At 36.3% G+C, this 17716-nt stretch overlaps 1 protein-coding gene and 1 long non-coding RNA gene across 2 annotated transcripts; both read left to right on the top strand.

Moving 5' to 3' along the window:
* The first annotated feature begins 576 nt into the window (after positions 1-576).
* Positions 577-8685, top strand: LOC141349244 (uncharacterized). Its single transcript, XM_073867186.1, has 15 exons — positions 577-873; positions 958-1053; positions 1145-1277; positions 2457-2474; positions 2598-2731; positions 2842-3138; positions 3227-3322; positions 3425-3557; positions 3691-3708; positions 3860-3987; positions 7212-7505; positions 7604-7699; positions 7800-7932; positions 8034-8116; positions 8219-8685. The coding sequence occupies exons 2-15, from the start codon at positions 1012-1014 to the stop codon at positions 8294-8296; spliced, it is 1683 nt and encodes a 560-aa protein (XP_073723287.1). The 5' UTR covers positions 577-873; positions 958-1011; the 3' UTR covers positions 8297-8685.
* A 4999-nt stretch (positions 8686-13684) lies between these two features.
* Positions 13685-15695, top strand: LOC129420653 (uncharacterized). Its single transcript, XR_012369327.1, has 3 exons — positions 13685-13797; positions 15157-15287; positions 15408-15695. It is a non-coding gene; the product is annotated as an uncharacterized lncRNA (long non-coding RNA).
* Positions 15696-17716: the final 2021 nt, after the last annotated feature.

The raw sequence follows: 17716 nt of genomic DNA, 5'->3' as shown, positions 1-17716 counted from the left end.
TATTACATAAAGTGAACAATTGATTGTCGAGCAATCGATATCAACCTATTCAGCACCATCGCCATGGACAGCACCTGGTAACGTCGTACGTAGTATACCTTAAGAAACCCGCTAAGGTACAGTTCGGGAAACACGCCTAGAAAAGGTAAACCTGTAGTTAAGGTTTAACTTAAGAGTCTTCGTAGCGCGCTAAGAGACAACGTTGTTGGGAAACGCAGCCCAGGTAAGTAAAGATTCATGAATTGCTACCTGTGTTTTTCACAACCTAAACACACAAACATCAAACATTTCATAAGAGTGAAATGTGAACATATTTGTTAAAGATTGTGTATGTTTCTTTCCTTTGCAGCGATTTTCTATCCATTTGGCTCAGCTGTCGGAGACGTTCAGACTCTTGTTGCTGGTGATGAAAGCTACGCTTCAGTTAACCTTGCCAGTCCATTTGTGTTTTTTGGGCGCACATACAACCTAATACATGTGAGATTTCAATTCCATTATTTATGAAAATGAACAAAATCAATACTTAGTTCATACTTTGCTGTTTGACTGATTGATTTTAATTATTTTTTTATAATACATGTCAACAATAATGGACTCCTTTCATTCAACCAACCGATACCAGAACAAAATCCTGTCACTTTTCCTTCTGGAGGTGAAGATTTAATTGCTCCTCTATGGACTGAACTGGATGATTATGGACTTGGTGCTTTCTACTATCAGGAGTACGCAGCTGGAAATGTCCTCACACGAGCCACAGAAGATATCAAACGCTATTATCCTGGTCTGAGCTTCAACGCTACTTGGGTCTTTGTGGCAACTTGGGACTATGTTCAAACTTGGGATTTAAACACATTTTTACATCATTCAGCCCCAGTAAGTTTTTGTAAGGTTCAACACAAAACTCTGTTAAGTAAATCTTGATGTTGCGGTGACAATCAATGTTTTAAATCTTTTTAGTCAATCTCGTTTCAAGCGGTTTTAATTTCGGATGGTGTTTCTTCCTTTATTCTGATGAACTACGGTGACATGAATGCAATCAGTATACCAGTGGAGGTAAAATAAACTTTCACATGTTTCACAATATCTAAATATTCATATTTTACACTTGGCTGGGTATAAATATTAGTTTTTATTATTTAAATAGGCAGGATATGACACAGTTGGCTCCACACATTACTTTATCATTCCTGACTCAAACGATGGCAACCTCATCCCCAACCTCAAGTCCTCAAGTAATGTAAACACTCCAGGCCGTTGGGCTTTCTCTGCGAATCTAGGTAGGTGTTTCATATTTCTGATTTATGATGCATTGAAATTAGTGATGTCCGGTTCGTGAACGATTCATTCTTTTCAGTGAACAAATTGAATCAGTAAACCAAATCGGAATAAATCGTTTAAAAAAGTTTGTGTCATGAGACAGCAATGATCCACATGTTACTCACTTTTAGATGTGCTCGACAGTCATAAATAAGAGAGAGTAATCTGTATCTAATATATCAACTCTTCATAGGAGCTCTCCCCAACAGTACACTGACTGAACCAATAACTGGTGAACTTTGTTGATACTGAGCATGTGCAGCAAACATACTGGTATTCCAGAGTCACCGATACACTGAACCAAGAACGGTTTCTATCGGACGTGTCCCACTTGATGAGCCGTTTATACTGCTCATGCGTTTACCGAACAGCACGATACAGCGATTCTCGAGTCAGTAACTGGTTGCTACATTTATGGGGTCACTAGTTTAGATTTGAGAACAGTTTCTATTGGACACGTCATGCGCGTTAATCCTGTGCATGCGTTTATCGAATAGGATGACACAGCGATTCTCGAGTCGGGAACTGGTTGCTACATTTATGGCATTATCAGTACACTGATTTGAGAACTAAGAATCAAGAACTGTGGATACTGAGCATGCATAAGCCAAACCGTAGGCTACACATGTTGGACATCAGTGAGTTGCTGCGCTAACACTATATACATGTTTGAACTGATGAGATGATTGAAAGACATAAAGTAAGTTTATTTAATATTACCATAAAATGTAAGGGAAATAGCATGGTACAGCTACTTACATTAAACAGCATTTGACTAAAATGTGTTTAATGTTAGGTGCGTGTGTATATGCAGATTATATTTTAAGTTGTTATGAGCTTGATCATGGTGCTTCAGTTGGACAACTAAATGATAATAGATGATTTAATAGAATAACATATAGTAAATTAACCATACACGACTTTACTTGAGCATGTTTTAGGGTATTTTACCCTTCAGGATAATAGAATTAGATGTGAATGACGTCATTACGTCTATAAGAACTGGTTCACAACAAGAGTCAGACTTCCCATCATTAATTGAAAAAGTAACATCATCATCTGTTATACCTGTGAAGTATTTTGTATGTGTTTTACAAAAGTGTTCAAGAATTTAATAGTCTCTGTTTTTCCTTAAACAGGCATTGTACAATTTTCAGGTAGGTAAAGAATTGGACAAATCGTGTTTCTCACAACCTGAATGCACAGTGTACAGTGAACAAACATCAAAAATTTGTGTAAAAGGTAATGTAAATGTAAATATCTTCTCTATGCAACACCAGAGATTTTCTATCCAGTTGGCTTGGCGGTTGGAGACGTTCAAACTTTTACTACTAGCGCTAATGATGAAAGCTACGCTTCAGTTAACCTAGCCAGTCCATTTGTATATTTTGGGCACACATACAACCTAATATATGTGAGATTTCAATTCCATTATTTACTGTCTAAATGAAAATGAACACAACTTTGATAAACCACCATAACATTCAAGCTAGTTCATACTTTGATTCATTTCTCTTAATTCAGGTTAACTATTATGGAGTCCTTTCATTCTACCAACCGATACCAGAAGAGATTTCTTACAATATTCCAACTTATGGAAGTGTGGATGTAATTGCTCCTCTCTGGGCTGATCTCGATGACTATGGACTTACTGCGTTCTACTATCATGAGTACACATCTGGAAATGTCCTCACACGAGCCACAGAAGATATCAAACGCTATTATCCTGGTCTGAGCTTCAACGCTACTTGGGTCTTTGTAGCAACTTGGGACTTTGTTTACACTTGGGATCAAAACACATTTTTACATCATTCAGCTCCAGTAAGTTTGTTTTTGTAAGTTTTGACATAAAACTCGGTTGAGTAAATCTTGAAGTTGCGGTGAAAATCAATGTTTTAAATATTTTCAGTCAATCTCGTTTCAAGCGGTCTTAATTTCGGATGGTGTCTCCTCCTTTATTTTGATGAACTATGGTGACATGAGTGTGATCGGAATACCATTGGTGGTAAAAAATAATTTCATGTTTCACGAATTCTAAATATTTACGTTTTATGATTCATCTTGGCTGGGTATGAATGTGTAATATTTGCTTTTATGATTTTAACAGGCTGGATATGACACAGTTGGCTCCACACATTACTTTGTCATTCCTGGGTCAAACAATGGCTATCTCATCCCCAATCTCAAGTATTCAAGTAATGTAAATGCTCCAGGCCGTTGGGCTTTCTATGCGAATCAAAGTAAGTGTTTCATATTTCTGATTCATGATGCATTGAAATAGTTACACTATCATCTGTTACACCTGCGCAATATTTTGTTTGTGTTTTACAAAAATGTTCTAGAATTTAATACTCTCTGTTTTTCTTTAAATAGGCATTGTACAATTTTCGGGTAGGTAAAGACCCTTGAGTTGAATGTATCATGTTTCTCACAACCTGAATGCTCAGTGTAAAGTGAACAAACATCATAAATGATTGTGAAATGTAAACATCTAAATCAATGTTTGTGTATATTTTTGTGTTTCTTCTCTATGCAACACCAGAGATTTTCTATCCAGTTGGTTTGGCAGCAGGAGACGCACAAACTGTTGTTGGTGGCACTGATGATTACGTTCCAGTCAATCTGGCCAGTCCATTTCTGTATTTTGGGAGGCCGTACAGCCTGATATATGTGAGATTCAACTTCATTATTTAAAGTCTAAGGGCCCTATTTTAACGATATAAGCGCATTGACTAAAGTGCACGGCACACGGTCTAAATGTCTGATGCCACTTTTGCTAATTTAACGACGGGAAAAATGGTTTGTGCGCCGAGCGCATGGTCGAAAAGGGTTGTACACATTCTAGTAATGAGTAATGGGTGTGTTTTGGGCATAACGTGTAATAAACCAATGAGAGTCTCAGCTCTTATCCCGTGTAAAAGCCAGTTATGGGCAGGCCCCATATTGACAGCTGGCCCGCCAAATCAGAAAAAAACAAAAACAAATAGTACTCTGTATAGTTAAACGTGCATATACTACTTTATGTGGTGTATTTTATCTATAACATGTTATGTTAACATGTAAAAACAGTAAAATTATAAGTAAGCCTGATAACTAATTAAAGACTTATAAAGCAGTTTGAATGTTGCGTTACATTATGGTTCTAATGAGAAAAATATTCCCGAGGAGCTTTTAGCCATGATCACTGAGAACTTTTCTTGCAAGCAAGTGGAAACGTATTTTGAATAAAACCACGTTATAAATATGTGCTGCAAGCTTTCCTCTCAATAACATAAACACACAACAAATATGACAGCGGGGTAAAAAAAATAGAAAGAAAGCGTCTGATCACAGTGATGTTATTTGACATACCAACTCTGCAATTCAGCACTATAAGTCACGCCACGTTTACCACATTTAAGCAACTAATAACCATAACTTTCTATAAGCCTACTTTATTAATTAAAAACATTAATTCAAGACGTAGGCAGTGGAAATATAGTGGGTTCACTCAATCACCCGACGTTCTTGGTTTGCTTCTTATTTATTAAATCGAGGCAATTGTTTGGTTAAACATTGATTAAAATTAAGATACAATTTATACAAAACGAAATTCACTTTAAAGAAAGTCTTTCTACAAAACAAACCTATCAGAGCTCGCAAAATCCTGTCGGGCTACCAAAATGTATCTGCGCCCTGCCCGTCGGGCTATCAGGAGGAAAAAATATTGTAATTTGTTTGCATTCTCTCAGATTTAGTTAGGTAATTATATTTTATGAAATTTGGCGTCGTCTTGTCAGTCATTACTATCTTCACTAACACGTGAAACTGTCAGGAAATAAGGTGAAGGCATAATAAAAACCATTATTCCTTTCGTGTTCACGTCTGATATGCGCGCTCCTCTGCACGTGCTTTATGCTCTTCACAAATTTGTTTTACAGTGCAAATGACATTCTATGGCATCTAGTACAAACACACAACACAGAACAAAGCTTCAAAAAAGTTTGAAGCTTCATTTTAAGCATTTAGTAGCCTCATTTATTTGTAATAAACACTTTAATTTGGCTGTTTAGAAGGTATTAAGTTTTTGGTGTTCATTTATGTTTCCTGTCACTGTGTGCAGGTTCTTTTTTGTATATGACAGCCACATTTTTTTGTTAAAAAGGCTTAATTAATGTCACGTTGCATTATAATGTCAAAAATGTGACGTGCAGTCAAGTTCGTGTGTGTGTGTATGCTGTTTAATCAATAATAACCAATACGTTGTGATTCGTGAAGTTTTGACGAATTTTAAACAATTGTTATCGTTTCTTATTCAAAAGTGATGTACCTATGCGCGTATAGCCTCCAGTATAACATAAGAACGACAAGAAGGTTTCGAGAAACCCATGCAGTCCTGGATTCGGGACACCCATTCAGGCCCACCGCGACTTAATTCATGCCCACCCACATGTCACGTTCTGCATCCGCCACTGGCTGGCGCTATGTCTAATCCCTATTTTGATGACGGACTTTGTAAACTGAAAAACTAAGCGGAGAAAGAAAACCCCCAGTTTAAGAATAATGTTAAAAAATTGTGTTGTTTTCATTTTTATTGAAAATTTTATTTTTTTGGATACATTTTTTTAAAAGCCGTTTTCTTTCAGTCATAGAAGTAAAAATAGCAGGCTTTTAATTGCTGTAAATGTATTGATATCCTACATTATCATTGTAATCTCATAAAATAATTTGCAAATATGCAAGAAAAGGTTTGTACGGTAAAAATACTTTATTTGTAAAAAAAAAAATCTGTGGGGTAGCATTTAAAAAACATTTAAAAATAGATGCATTTGTTTAAAGCAAAGCATTTATTTACTTACCAGGCTACAGGTGAAGCAGCTCTTCTAATGTCTCATAATCGTTCCTCGTTTGTGACTCAATAATAATCTTTTACATTTCAATCCTTTAATCTTTTTATATTTGAAAAGCGTTTATGTGCTGCTGAGCATTCATATGTGATAAGCAAACCTGCGTTGTTGTCCCATTTATATAGCACATATTTATAACGCGCTCTTTAAATAACAAAAAACATATTGCGCCATAGACTTTAGACCAGTTTTTGTTGGTCAATGGCGTAGTATATTTAAGTTGCCTCAAAATAGCAACGCGACAACAATGCGCCTGAACACACCTCGTTTTTTAGATCAGAACGCCCATGGGCGCAAACATGGGCGCAAATGCATTTGCTATTTAAACAACGTGACGCTAAATGTGAAAATTATTATTGTGCTGGGTAGAAACTAACAAAATACACTTGCGTCGCGCTTTGCGCTGCATTGCGCCAGGTGTAAGATAGAGCCCTAAGTGTAAATAAACACAACTACTGTGTGATACTTAAGCATTTAAGCTAGTTGATACTTTCAGTGTTGGGGGTAACGCATTACAAGTAATGTGCATTACGTAATAATATTACTTTTCTGAAGTTAAGTAACGCATTACTTTTTAAATGTACACATTAATACTTTAGTTACTTTTTAAAAAGTAATGCAAGTTACTTTTTAGTTTAATTCATTTGTTTTAAAAAATGTGTTACTGAATTAAATTAAACGTAGTCATATTCTGCACTCCATGCGAACACACCTGTGTGGAAACAGGTCAGAATCCAGACCAGAGTCTGACATTTTTGTGATAATATATGCAATTTTGTATGCAGAACTTTTCAGTCATAAAAACACCTGCAAGGCCTGAAAGAGATGAAGCCTCAGCCAAGAAAAAGTAACTAAAAAGTAACGTAAGCATTACTTTCCATGAAAAGTAACTAAATAACTTTTTTGGGAGTAACTTAATATTGTAATGCATTGCTTTTAAAAGTAACTTTCCCCAACACTGGATACTTTGCTGCTTGTCTGAAAGATTTTTTATTTCTTTACATTTAGGTAAACAATAATGGACTCCTTTCATTTAGCCGTCCAATACCAGAAGCACATCCTTTCACTTTTCCTTCTGGAGGTGAAGATTTAATTGCTGCTCTCTGGACTGAACTGGATGACTATGGATACGGTGAATTTTACTATCATGAGTACACATCTGGAAATGTGCTGACACGAGCCACAGAAGATATCAGACACCATTACCCTGGTCTGAGTTTCAATGCTACTTGGGTCTTTGTAGCAACTTGGGACTATGTTGAAACTTGGGATTTAAACACATTTTTATATCATTCAGGCCTAGTAAGTTTGTTTTTGTACGATTTGACACAAACGGTTACAAAACTCTGTTGAGTAAATCTTGATGTTGCTGTGACAATCAATGTTTTAAATCTTTTCAGTCAATCTCGTTTCAAGCTGTTTTAATTTCGGATGGTGTCTACTCCTTTATTCTGATGAACTATGGTGACATGAGTACGATAGTTTATCCAACAGAGGTGAAAGAAACTTCTATATCAGAATAACAAAATATTTATGATTTATCCTTAATTTCAGTTTTGTATGAATATATAGTATTTGTTTTTATGATTTAAATAGGCTGGATATGACACAGTTGGCTCCACACATTACTATGTCATTCCTATGTCAAACAATCCCAACCTCATCCCCAACCTCAAGTTCACAAGTAATGTAAACACTCAGGGCCGTTGGGCTTTCTCTGCGAATAGAGGTAGGTGTTTTATCACAATATATATTTAATGTAATCTACTGTATATTATGCTATGAATCTGTTTTTAATATGTTATTTGTTGTGTGTGTACCTCTCTTTAGAAAATGTGGTAGGACTTCAAATGCAAGTCACTTCATTGTTAGACCTAACTGACAGTGGGAATCTTGCATTTGTTATGCAGAAAGTAAGTCACACTTATCAGGACTATTCATGCAAATGACGCTGCCAGTAGACAATAATACAAATGTCAAATCTAACCTAACCTGCCTATCCACCTGTGTTTTAGCTGAAAGATGAGCTGGTTAATCGTGGCATGCCGAGTGATCTGCAGGTGACTCCACGCAGAGTCCAGAAGACTCCGTAAAATAACCCTCATATACAGAAGCAAATTTAAACCAGTTTAAGTTTCTTGACACGAGATAGTCTGGCTGTTGTCAAAATAATAAAGAGAAAATGAATGTTGCTCAACAGGATGAGGAACATTTGTGCTCTCAACTCTTCAATTTTCTGTTTCACATACATATACAGTAGATAAGTAAAATGATTTTGATCACTATTTCTTCAACACCCTGATTGCGTTGTTGACCTCAAGCGAGTCATATTTTGCCAACCCACAGGTCTGGTAATCTTTTAGATCTCATCTACACACGCTGCTGCACCACCCATCACACCCAGGTCACCCCAATACACATATTTGATCCCTTTCTCAACACTCTTGACTTATCCCCCCCCCCCAGTCACTGCACACGATCCCCAACTGGTCATGTGTAGGACCGGATGTTGAACAATTAACTTTGAGGTTTTTTATGGAGAGACATTGTAAAATGTTGTTGCCATTAATCTGCATTTGACGATCAGGTGTGGCTGTTGACATGCATTCGACCCCTTTGATCTTAAACTCAAATTCTCTCAGTATAAAACCTTCCTCCCAGCCTTCATGCTCACATCATTGTATCTGCTGAATATATATGATCTTATGTATACATTCTTCTGAGATTGCAATTTTATATTCATGTGTGGCATCATTTTAAAGGTCATGGTGCAATGGGTAAAAAGATTTAATTTCTATAATTCTAAGATAAAGTGTACCAAAGTTCAAAACTTAGAGCATGATTTTTACTTTGTAACTCTTATTTTCTATGCTGATCTTTTTAGTTAATGTTTGATGAATTTGAATAACCAAATGATTGAAAAAATAAATTGTTGATTTTTATTGATTTTAAAACATGTCAAGTCTTTTATTATGTTTTCAGTGTTTAAGATAAATATATTGGAGGGGTTGTAGATTAGGAGAATTCCCTCTACTGAGAATATGATTGGAGTAATCCCCGCCTGTTATCCATCGTTGGGTCGATGTGCTAAGGAAGAAAAGAACACAAGATCCCTTCACCCAGGCCATTGGTACTCTGTCCTTGGGCTGAAGCGCTAAGAAAGGAAAGAACACGAGATCCCTTCACCCAGGCCATTGGTACTCTGTCATTGGGCTGAAGCGCTAAGGAAGGAAAGCACATGAAATCCCTTCACCCACCCCACTGGTACTCTGTCATTGGGTCGAAGTGCTAAGGAAGGAAAAAACACGAGATTCCTTCACCCACGCCATTGGTACACTGTTGTTGGGCTGAAGCGCTAAGAAAGGAAAGAACACGAGATCCTTTACCCAAGCCATTAGTACTCCATTGTTGGGCTGGAGCGCTAAGGAAGAAAAGAACACAAGATCCCTTCACCCACCCCACTGGTACTCTGTCATTGGGTCGAAGTGCTAAGGAAGGAAAAAACACTAGATCCCTTCACCCACGCCATTGGTATTCCATTGTTGGGCTGAAGCGCTAAGGAAGGAAAGCACATGAAATCCCTTCACCCACCCCACTGGTACTCTGTCATTGGGTCGAAGTGCTAAGGAAGGAAAAAACAAGAGATCCCTTCACCCACGCCATTGGTACTCTGTCATTGGGCTAAAGCGCTAAGGAAGGAAAGCACATGAAATCCCTTCACCCACCCCACTGGTACTCTGTCATTGGGTCGAAGTGCTAAGAAAGGGAAAAAAAACAAGATCCCTTCAACCACACCATTGCTATCACCTTCAGCTTTCCGCCAAAGTCCCAATAATCAGATTTAGATAAGAGAAGAAATCATGGACGAAACAATGGATGAAGACATAGCAGGTCCATCCCGGGAATGTGACAACCCGTGGCTCCACCTCGCCAGACTCTTTTAATTTTCTAAACAAGTTAATGATAGTTTTCACTTTAAGTGTTTGCTGTGATTACCAAAACAGAGCTTCATCACCCCTTACAAAAATTCAACCCCTTGAGAGCGGCAGGGATCACTGGTGATCCTGGATTATTGTTGTTCAAAATTCATTCCTCTCCAAAACATCACAATCTTACTTGATCTGGACAAACTCAGCATCACAAGACAGGTTTATACTCCAGCTTCGACATTTGACCACTGTGTATGATTAAACTGGTTTGCAGTGACATTAATTTCTTATTTATGCCAGGAGTGCAAAATAATTAATCTGAAACGTTCGTTATTTTGAATAGAAATCATCAAACATTCATTCTCGTCTTCTCCGGTTTATTTGTATTCAAATACATAAAATATACAGAATCCGCCAGGGCTATTAGTACAATGGTGCGCATATTTGAAGAAATAATGATTAATTATCACATGTTAGTAAAATATTTAGTCTTACAGAATAAGATTTCTATTCATTTTCCACTGAATTATGCGATCTGAAGAGCTCAAAGAGCGAACGGAGTGAGATGTGTGTCACCTCTTCCTGATTTGTGTCAGATTTGACCTCAGAGCTCTATCATTTGTTGTACAGCTGTCAATCATCTCACATGGTTCAATGTGCACTGTGGCAGTAGTAATGCAAAATTTAAAAATGTACTCTTGTACTCTTGATACTCAAGTACTTTTAAAAACAAGTACTTTTTACTTTTACTTGAGTAGACATCTGACTGCAGTACTTTTACTTGTACTTGAGTAAAATTTAGCAAGGGGTAACTGTACTCTTACTCAAGTAATGAACCTGTGTACTCTGTCCGCCTCTGCTCAGAGTTCTGGAAGGACCACTATTGTCAAAGATTATAGAAATATTTAAGGTTGGCGGTATGGCGCTGTTCAGGCCAAAACTCACTGACTTTTTGTTTGCATTCCTTTACATCTACAAATTTTTTTTTTATCTTTTTTAACATTTATAATCAGAGTTTCATCTACATTTTTTCGTAAGGAAAGTGTGTTTTTTCTGTTAATCACCGGGTTTTAAAGCTGAAAACTTCCTGATCAACAGTTTATCCCACAGCAGGTGTAAGAGCATGTTGGATGAACCTATTTGAGGTAAGTCAAATAAATGGTCAGTTGATTACAAGTAAGTTTATTTTCATATTTTAAGTTCATTTATTTTTTTATTTTTAATATTAAAAATTAATATTATAAATTAATAAAAAATAATATTTAAAATAAACCTATTAATAAAAAGCAATGTTAATTTTTTTGCATTTATTTCTTAATAAAAATCAAATAAACAATTACACCAAGTATTATACTTTATAACGCAGGTGTAACATTATAGATACACTGTAAAAAATACTTTGCTGCCTTAAAATGTTTAAGTCAACTTACAAGTCATGTCAACAGAGATGAGTTGTCACAACTTATAAAATATAGTTGAGAAAAGTCAACTTAATTTGATAAGTTATAACAATTCACCTGTAGGGGAGAGCGGGGTAAGTTGTCACACGGGTAAGTTGTCACACTGTTAATAACTCCAACACTAGAGGCTCTATCTCAAAAATCAAATAGCCACTTTATGTGACTTCTTCTTCTATAGTGAACTTCCTGTTCACATGTGGTCAAGATCACTGTAATCTGAGGTTAGCACAATTTTCTTATTTTTCTGCTTAAAAAGTAAAAAAAAATCACTTTACATTTTATGCAATACAACTTTGTTAGGTGTGAATGTTTAAAATGATTATTTTGCACAAAATAGAGGAGACCGTAAAGTGTCTTTTGATACTTTGGCTAAAGTGATATGATGAGCTAAACTTGAGATTTAGACAACATTAGCACACAAGTAAGTATGGGGCAAGTTGTCTCAATGACTTTGGGGCAAGTCGTCACATCTGACAACTTGCCCCTGTACAAACAAACACATCGAACATGCTCAGAAAACATGATATAGAAAAGAATAAGCCTCAATCTAGCAAAAAGCTGTTTCAAAAGAAAGGGAAGCAGAAATCTGGACCTATGAAAAACAAGGCAGCTAAAAGAAGAAAAATCATGCAAGAGTCATCATCAGATGATGAAGAGTGCTTCTGCCTCGTCTGTGTAGAGCCATTTTCAAAGAGTCGTCCAAAGGAGACCTGGGTAAAATGTGTAAAATGCAACAATTGGGCCCATGATGCTTGCACCTCAGGCCAGGCAATTTATGTGTGTCAGAATTGTGATTCTGGAGATGAGTCCTATTAGTCATACAGGGCATCTGTTTTGTTCAGAGGTTAAACATGTTAAGTTAAGCAAGTTATCTGCAGCGTTCCATTCAGTTATCTGGTTTTATGTGAAAGCCATAGAACATTTGAACCAAAGTTCAAAGTAAAGTGGTCTTGCCACTTAATTGAAATGTGCATTATTTGGATTGAAATAATTGTTTTTCCAGATTCTCCAGGCACGGATGTTTATATTTCCAGTTTGGTTTGAGTTTAAAAATTAAAATCAATATTCACAATTAAGTAGTTGTGTTCTTATTTTTAGATAATCTAGTGTGACAACTTACCCGCCCTAGTGTGACAACTTACCCTCCGATGGGGCAAATTGTCACAAGTGCACAGTCACTATTCAACAGTCTACAACTCTGTAATGAGATAAGATATAAAGATGTTATGAATACAACATATGTGCCCAAGACTTCCTTCTTTCATTTGGTATGAGATTTATACCATTTTGATGTATGGTGCTCAGTAAATGTTAGACAGTGTGAAAAGTGTGACAACATACCCCGCTCTCCCCTAGTTATAACAACTCATCTCTAGTCAAGATAAATAATGGTAAGTTGAAATGACTTGTAAATCCGAGTTGACTCAACAAAACATTTTAAGGCAGCAAAGTATTTTTTATGAAAGTTTCAAAATCAGAGCTATACATTTAAAAAATGGCTTTCTATTAGAATATACCTATTTACATTAATTGTGGTAAGATAACTGATAATAAGAGTAATAATAAAGTTCTTTTTGATTACAGAAAATTCTGGTTTCATCTTTGACATTGCAATCATGGGACTCATTGGAGTTTCACAAAATCTTCTGGTGTTCATATCAGTTCTGTCACTATGTGTTTATTCTTTCGGCAAACTCCACAAAAAACAAGCACAGCCGTGATAGCACCTAATGTAACTGGTATGTTATATAATTCCAGAAACAGACAGAAACCTGAACCATACATCACAAAACTGACCACTATTGTGGTACTGATGTGTAAATAGTTTGTGTGTTTACATGAAAAGCAATTCTGATAATTTTATGGTAATTTACCTAGATTACTGTAAACACCAATGACACTGAGAGAGGACATTCATAAAAATCGAATATGTGCCCGGCCTGTAATAACTGTTATATGAAATGTAAAGGCTTAACCACATTTTTGTGATCGAAATTTTCAGTTCTGTCTTTTCTGTCAAATTATTTTTGAATGGCTTATCTAACACTCGATTAAATTCAAAAGTCTATGAATTGGAGCGCAAGATGAGCAGGTCAAAGTTTTTTGAAGGTTTTTAATGTGGTTTATATGTGTTTATTCTTTCAGCAAACTCAACACATAATGCGAATTCAACTACAACTGCTAAAAACTCCACTGCTGTTCCTGGTATGTTATATAATACCCAAAATCAGACAGAAAAAAACAATAACAATAAACAATAGGGCTGCACGAATTTAAGGGGAAATTCAACAATTTGCTAAATAACGAGATGAACAGTATGCGATACAATTTTTAAATTTAAAGTATGTAAGTAAGTGCCCAATTTCATTGTTCACAGTTAATAGTGGAGGACATGTGGACAGTCATTCTTTGGTGACGTCCCTTATTTACCAGAAAATAAGTTTGTGAGGAGTAAGGGTGTTCCTCCACTTAGACGTGAGTGGAAAGACACAGTAAGGATAGTGTTCAACTAGCTCTGGTCCGATTTACTTCACATAATCTGCAAAAGTCGTTCACAGCCATGTTCACTATGGAATTGTGCTCAATGGATGATGGTTTCCCATCATGCGTGGGTTTACAGCGGAAGTTCAATGTGGCTGAGCCAGCGCATAACACATGTCATAACCAAACGTTATATGATTGGCTTATGTTTACACCAATGATTTTAAACTTCAGACAAGGCCCCCCCACGAGAAGGTAAATGCTTATCAATTATGCCCAGCCAGACTCTTATGGCATAGTGGGCCTTCTTCCCCAAAGTGTCATTTTATGATACAGCGTTAAAGGCACTCTTAGCGAATTGATGCGTTTTAGACCATAAAACATTTTTTGTTAGATACAGCAAACATCTCCTCACTATCTGCTTGCTGCCTGTCCGCTGATCAAACTGTAAAAAATGCGATCTCTGTAGACAGCTCAGGCTCGACAAACGGCAATATCAACATAGTGGCCAAACCTAGCACAACAAAACATAACAAAGTGTTCCAGCCAATAAACGACAAGAAGGATTTGGGGGTGGGGGTTGAGCGCGTTCATGAAAGCACGGACGGGAGAGGGAGGGGGAGGCGTTAGCTACGCTCCGTTTGTTTGAAAACAGTTCAAACATCAACAGGAAGTGACGTCGCACATTATTCGCTTAGAGAGCCTTTAAGTTAACTCGAAAGGGAACATCTTGGTAATGACTGTAACTTCGGTTTCCTGAGATAGGGATGTGAGGGGGAATGAGATACTGTGTCTCATTGCCATAACTCCTTGTGCCTGTAGCGCCTTTCCAAAAGCTGTTATGCACTGTTTGCACCTCCATTTTATACCTTCTTGTTCCATCATACTCGTGACGTCATCACTCGCCAGACAGGCTGATTTAACAGATTATTGATATGCACGAACACTGTGGCATTTTTAATGAAGCAGTGCCTCCTCGTTCCCTATCTCAGGAAACCAAGGTATAACCAAGACGATTTCATGAATTGTAACATGTTTCTCAAAATTTGTGTATATTTGTGTTTCTTTTCTCTACAACACCAGCAATTTTCTATCCATTTGGCTCGGCAGTTGGAGACGTTCAAACTCTTGTTAATTATGGTGGTGAAGACTCCGCTTCAGTTAACCTAACCAGACCATTTGTATATTTTGGGCGCACATACAATCGAATATATGTGAGATTTCAATTCCATTATTTACAGTCTAAATGAAAATAAACAACTCTGACAAATCATCACTTATACTAGTTTATATTTTGCTGTTTGTCTGATTGATTTTGATTTTTTTTTATTCAGGTCAACTATAATGGACTCCTTTCATTCAACCAATCTTTACAAGAAGATCCTTACACTTTTCCATCTAATGGAAGTCAAGATGTAATTGCTCCTCTCTGGGCTGACTTTGATGACTATGGAATTGTTGCATACTACTATCATGAGTACACATCTGGATATGTCCTCACACGAGCCACAGAAGATATCAGACACATTTACCCTGATCTGAGCTTCAACGCTACTTGGGTCTTTGTAGCAACTTGGGACTTTGTTCAAACTTGGGATTTAAACACATTTTTACAGCATTCAGCCCCGGTAAGTTTTTGTTTTGTAAGCTTTGACACAAGCTTCTAAGTAAATCTTGATTTTGCTTTAACAATCTATGTTTTAAATCTTTTCAGTCAGTCTCGTTTCAAGCTGTTTTAATTTCGGATGGTGTCTCCTCCTTTATTCTGATGAACTATGGTGACATGAGTGTGATCAATTATCCAGTGGAGGTAAAATAAACTTCTACATCAGGATTACAAAATATTAATTAATGATTAGTTTCACTTTACAAAGTAATTGTTTTATGTTTTAAATAGGCCGGTTATGACACAGTTGGCTCAACAAATTTCTTTGTCATTCCGTGGTCAAACAATGGGAACTTCATCCCATTCCTCAAGAACACAACTAATGTAAATGTGCCAGGTCGATGGGCCTTTACAGTGAATGGTAGGTGTTTTTTTTTTCATGTTAAACAGTACACTTAAAATCATAATTTCATATATATATATATATGTATATATAATATGTTGTTACTTCTTGTGTGCATTTCTTTAGAAAACGTGGTAGGGCTTCAAATGAAAGTTACCTCATTTCTGAACCTAACAGACAGTGGAAACCTTGCATTTGTTATGCAGAAAGTAAGTCAGGCTCACTAGTCATGCAAAAGACGCTTCCAGTAGACAGTAATACAAATGTCAGATGCAAGAATGCTAGTTAATCTGCCTTTCCACTTGTTTTTCAGCTGAAAGATGAGCTGGTTAATCGTGGCATGCCACATAATGTGCGGGTGACTGCACGCAAAGTCCAGAAGACAAAGCCGTAAAACAACCCTCATATACAGAAGCAAATAAAAACCAGTTTTAGACTCTGACACCATCTTGCTGTTGTCACTGTAATAAAGAAAAAAATGAATGTTGCTCAACAGGACGAGGAACATTTGTGTTCTCAACTTTCTGTTTCACATATACAGCACATACATAACACACACAATTCAAAGCAGATAATATCTGAAGCACATTCATTCTAACAATTTACAGGTTGTTTTTAAATGCCCCGACAACTATTTCTCTTGTAAGATTCATGTTTAAATCGTAAAGCATAATTGTAAAATGTTGTTGATCACTATTTTTGTTATTTTTGTTAAATCGCTTTAAAAGACTTGTAGCTGAAGAAATGGATAAAAAATATAATTTATTTTCATTTTGTGTTTAATTGCTTATCTGAAAAGGTTTAATACACTTCAAAACCAGAAGCCTTATCATTATGATTCATCATTTATTTATTTATGACATCTGCTTGCCATATAATCATAGTTTTTTAGGAAACAAATATTTGTGGTAGACATTTTGAGCTTTAAAACTCAAGGAGCCACATGGAAGTTACACAAATTAAAACGTACTATCGTGCACTCGTGTCAAGGGCTTACATTGTGCATCTGTCAATTATTTTTGTCAAACTGAGGTATGAACAACTGACATCCACAGATGCTGTTGACTGATAATTTATGTTTGGACACATATTTCTTTAAACTCACAAACGTTATTGAATAATAACTTTTAAAATAATATTTTTTATTTTCCGTTTACAAAAAAAAGAAAAGGATCAACAAGCAGAACTTGAACTACTAAAAGACATTAACATAAATAATCCAACAGAAGAAACATAGAATTCATTAAGAAAATACAAACTCAAATTAAACGAATTAATCAACAAACATACAAAATTCCCAATTCTTAGGCTAAAACAAGAAAACTTCTTTCTTAGTAACAAATCTGGTAATTTTGGCAAATCAAATCAAACAAAATAAGGAAAAAGCTACAGTGATTATGGACACAGCAGGGAAATACACTGAATCAAAACAAAAATCAAACTCCCAGATAGCATGAACACAGCCACAATTTCACTCCTTCTTAAACCAAATAAAGACTCAACATTACCATCAAGTTATTGTCCGATTTCCCTAATCAATGTAGACATTGAAATCATTGTGCAAGCAGTAGTGCATAGAATGGAAATGGTCACACCATCTATAAGCCACCCAGATCAAACCAGTTTCATCAAAG

Source organism: Misgurnus anguillicaudatus, chromosome 4, assembly GCF_027580225.2.
Source record: "Misgurnus anguillicaudatus chromosome 4, ASM2758022v2, whole genome shotgun sequence".
NCBI lineage: Eukaryota > Metazoa > Chordata > Actinopteri > Cypriniformes > Cobitidae > Misgurnus > Misgurnus anguillicaudatus.
This window is presented reverse-complemented; position numbering and strand designations above follow the sequence as displayed.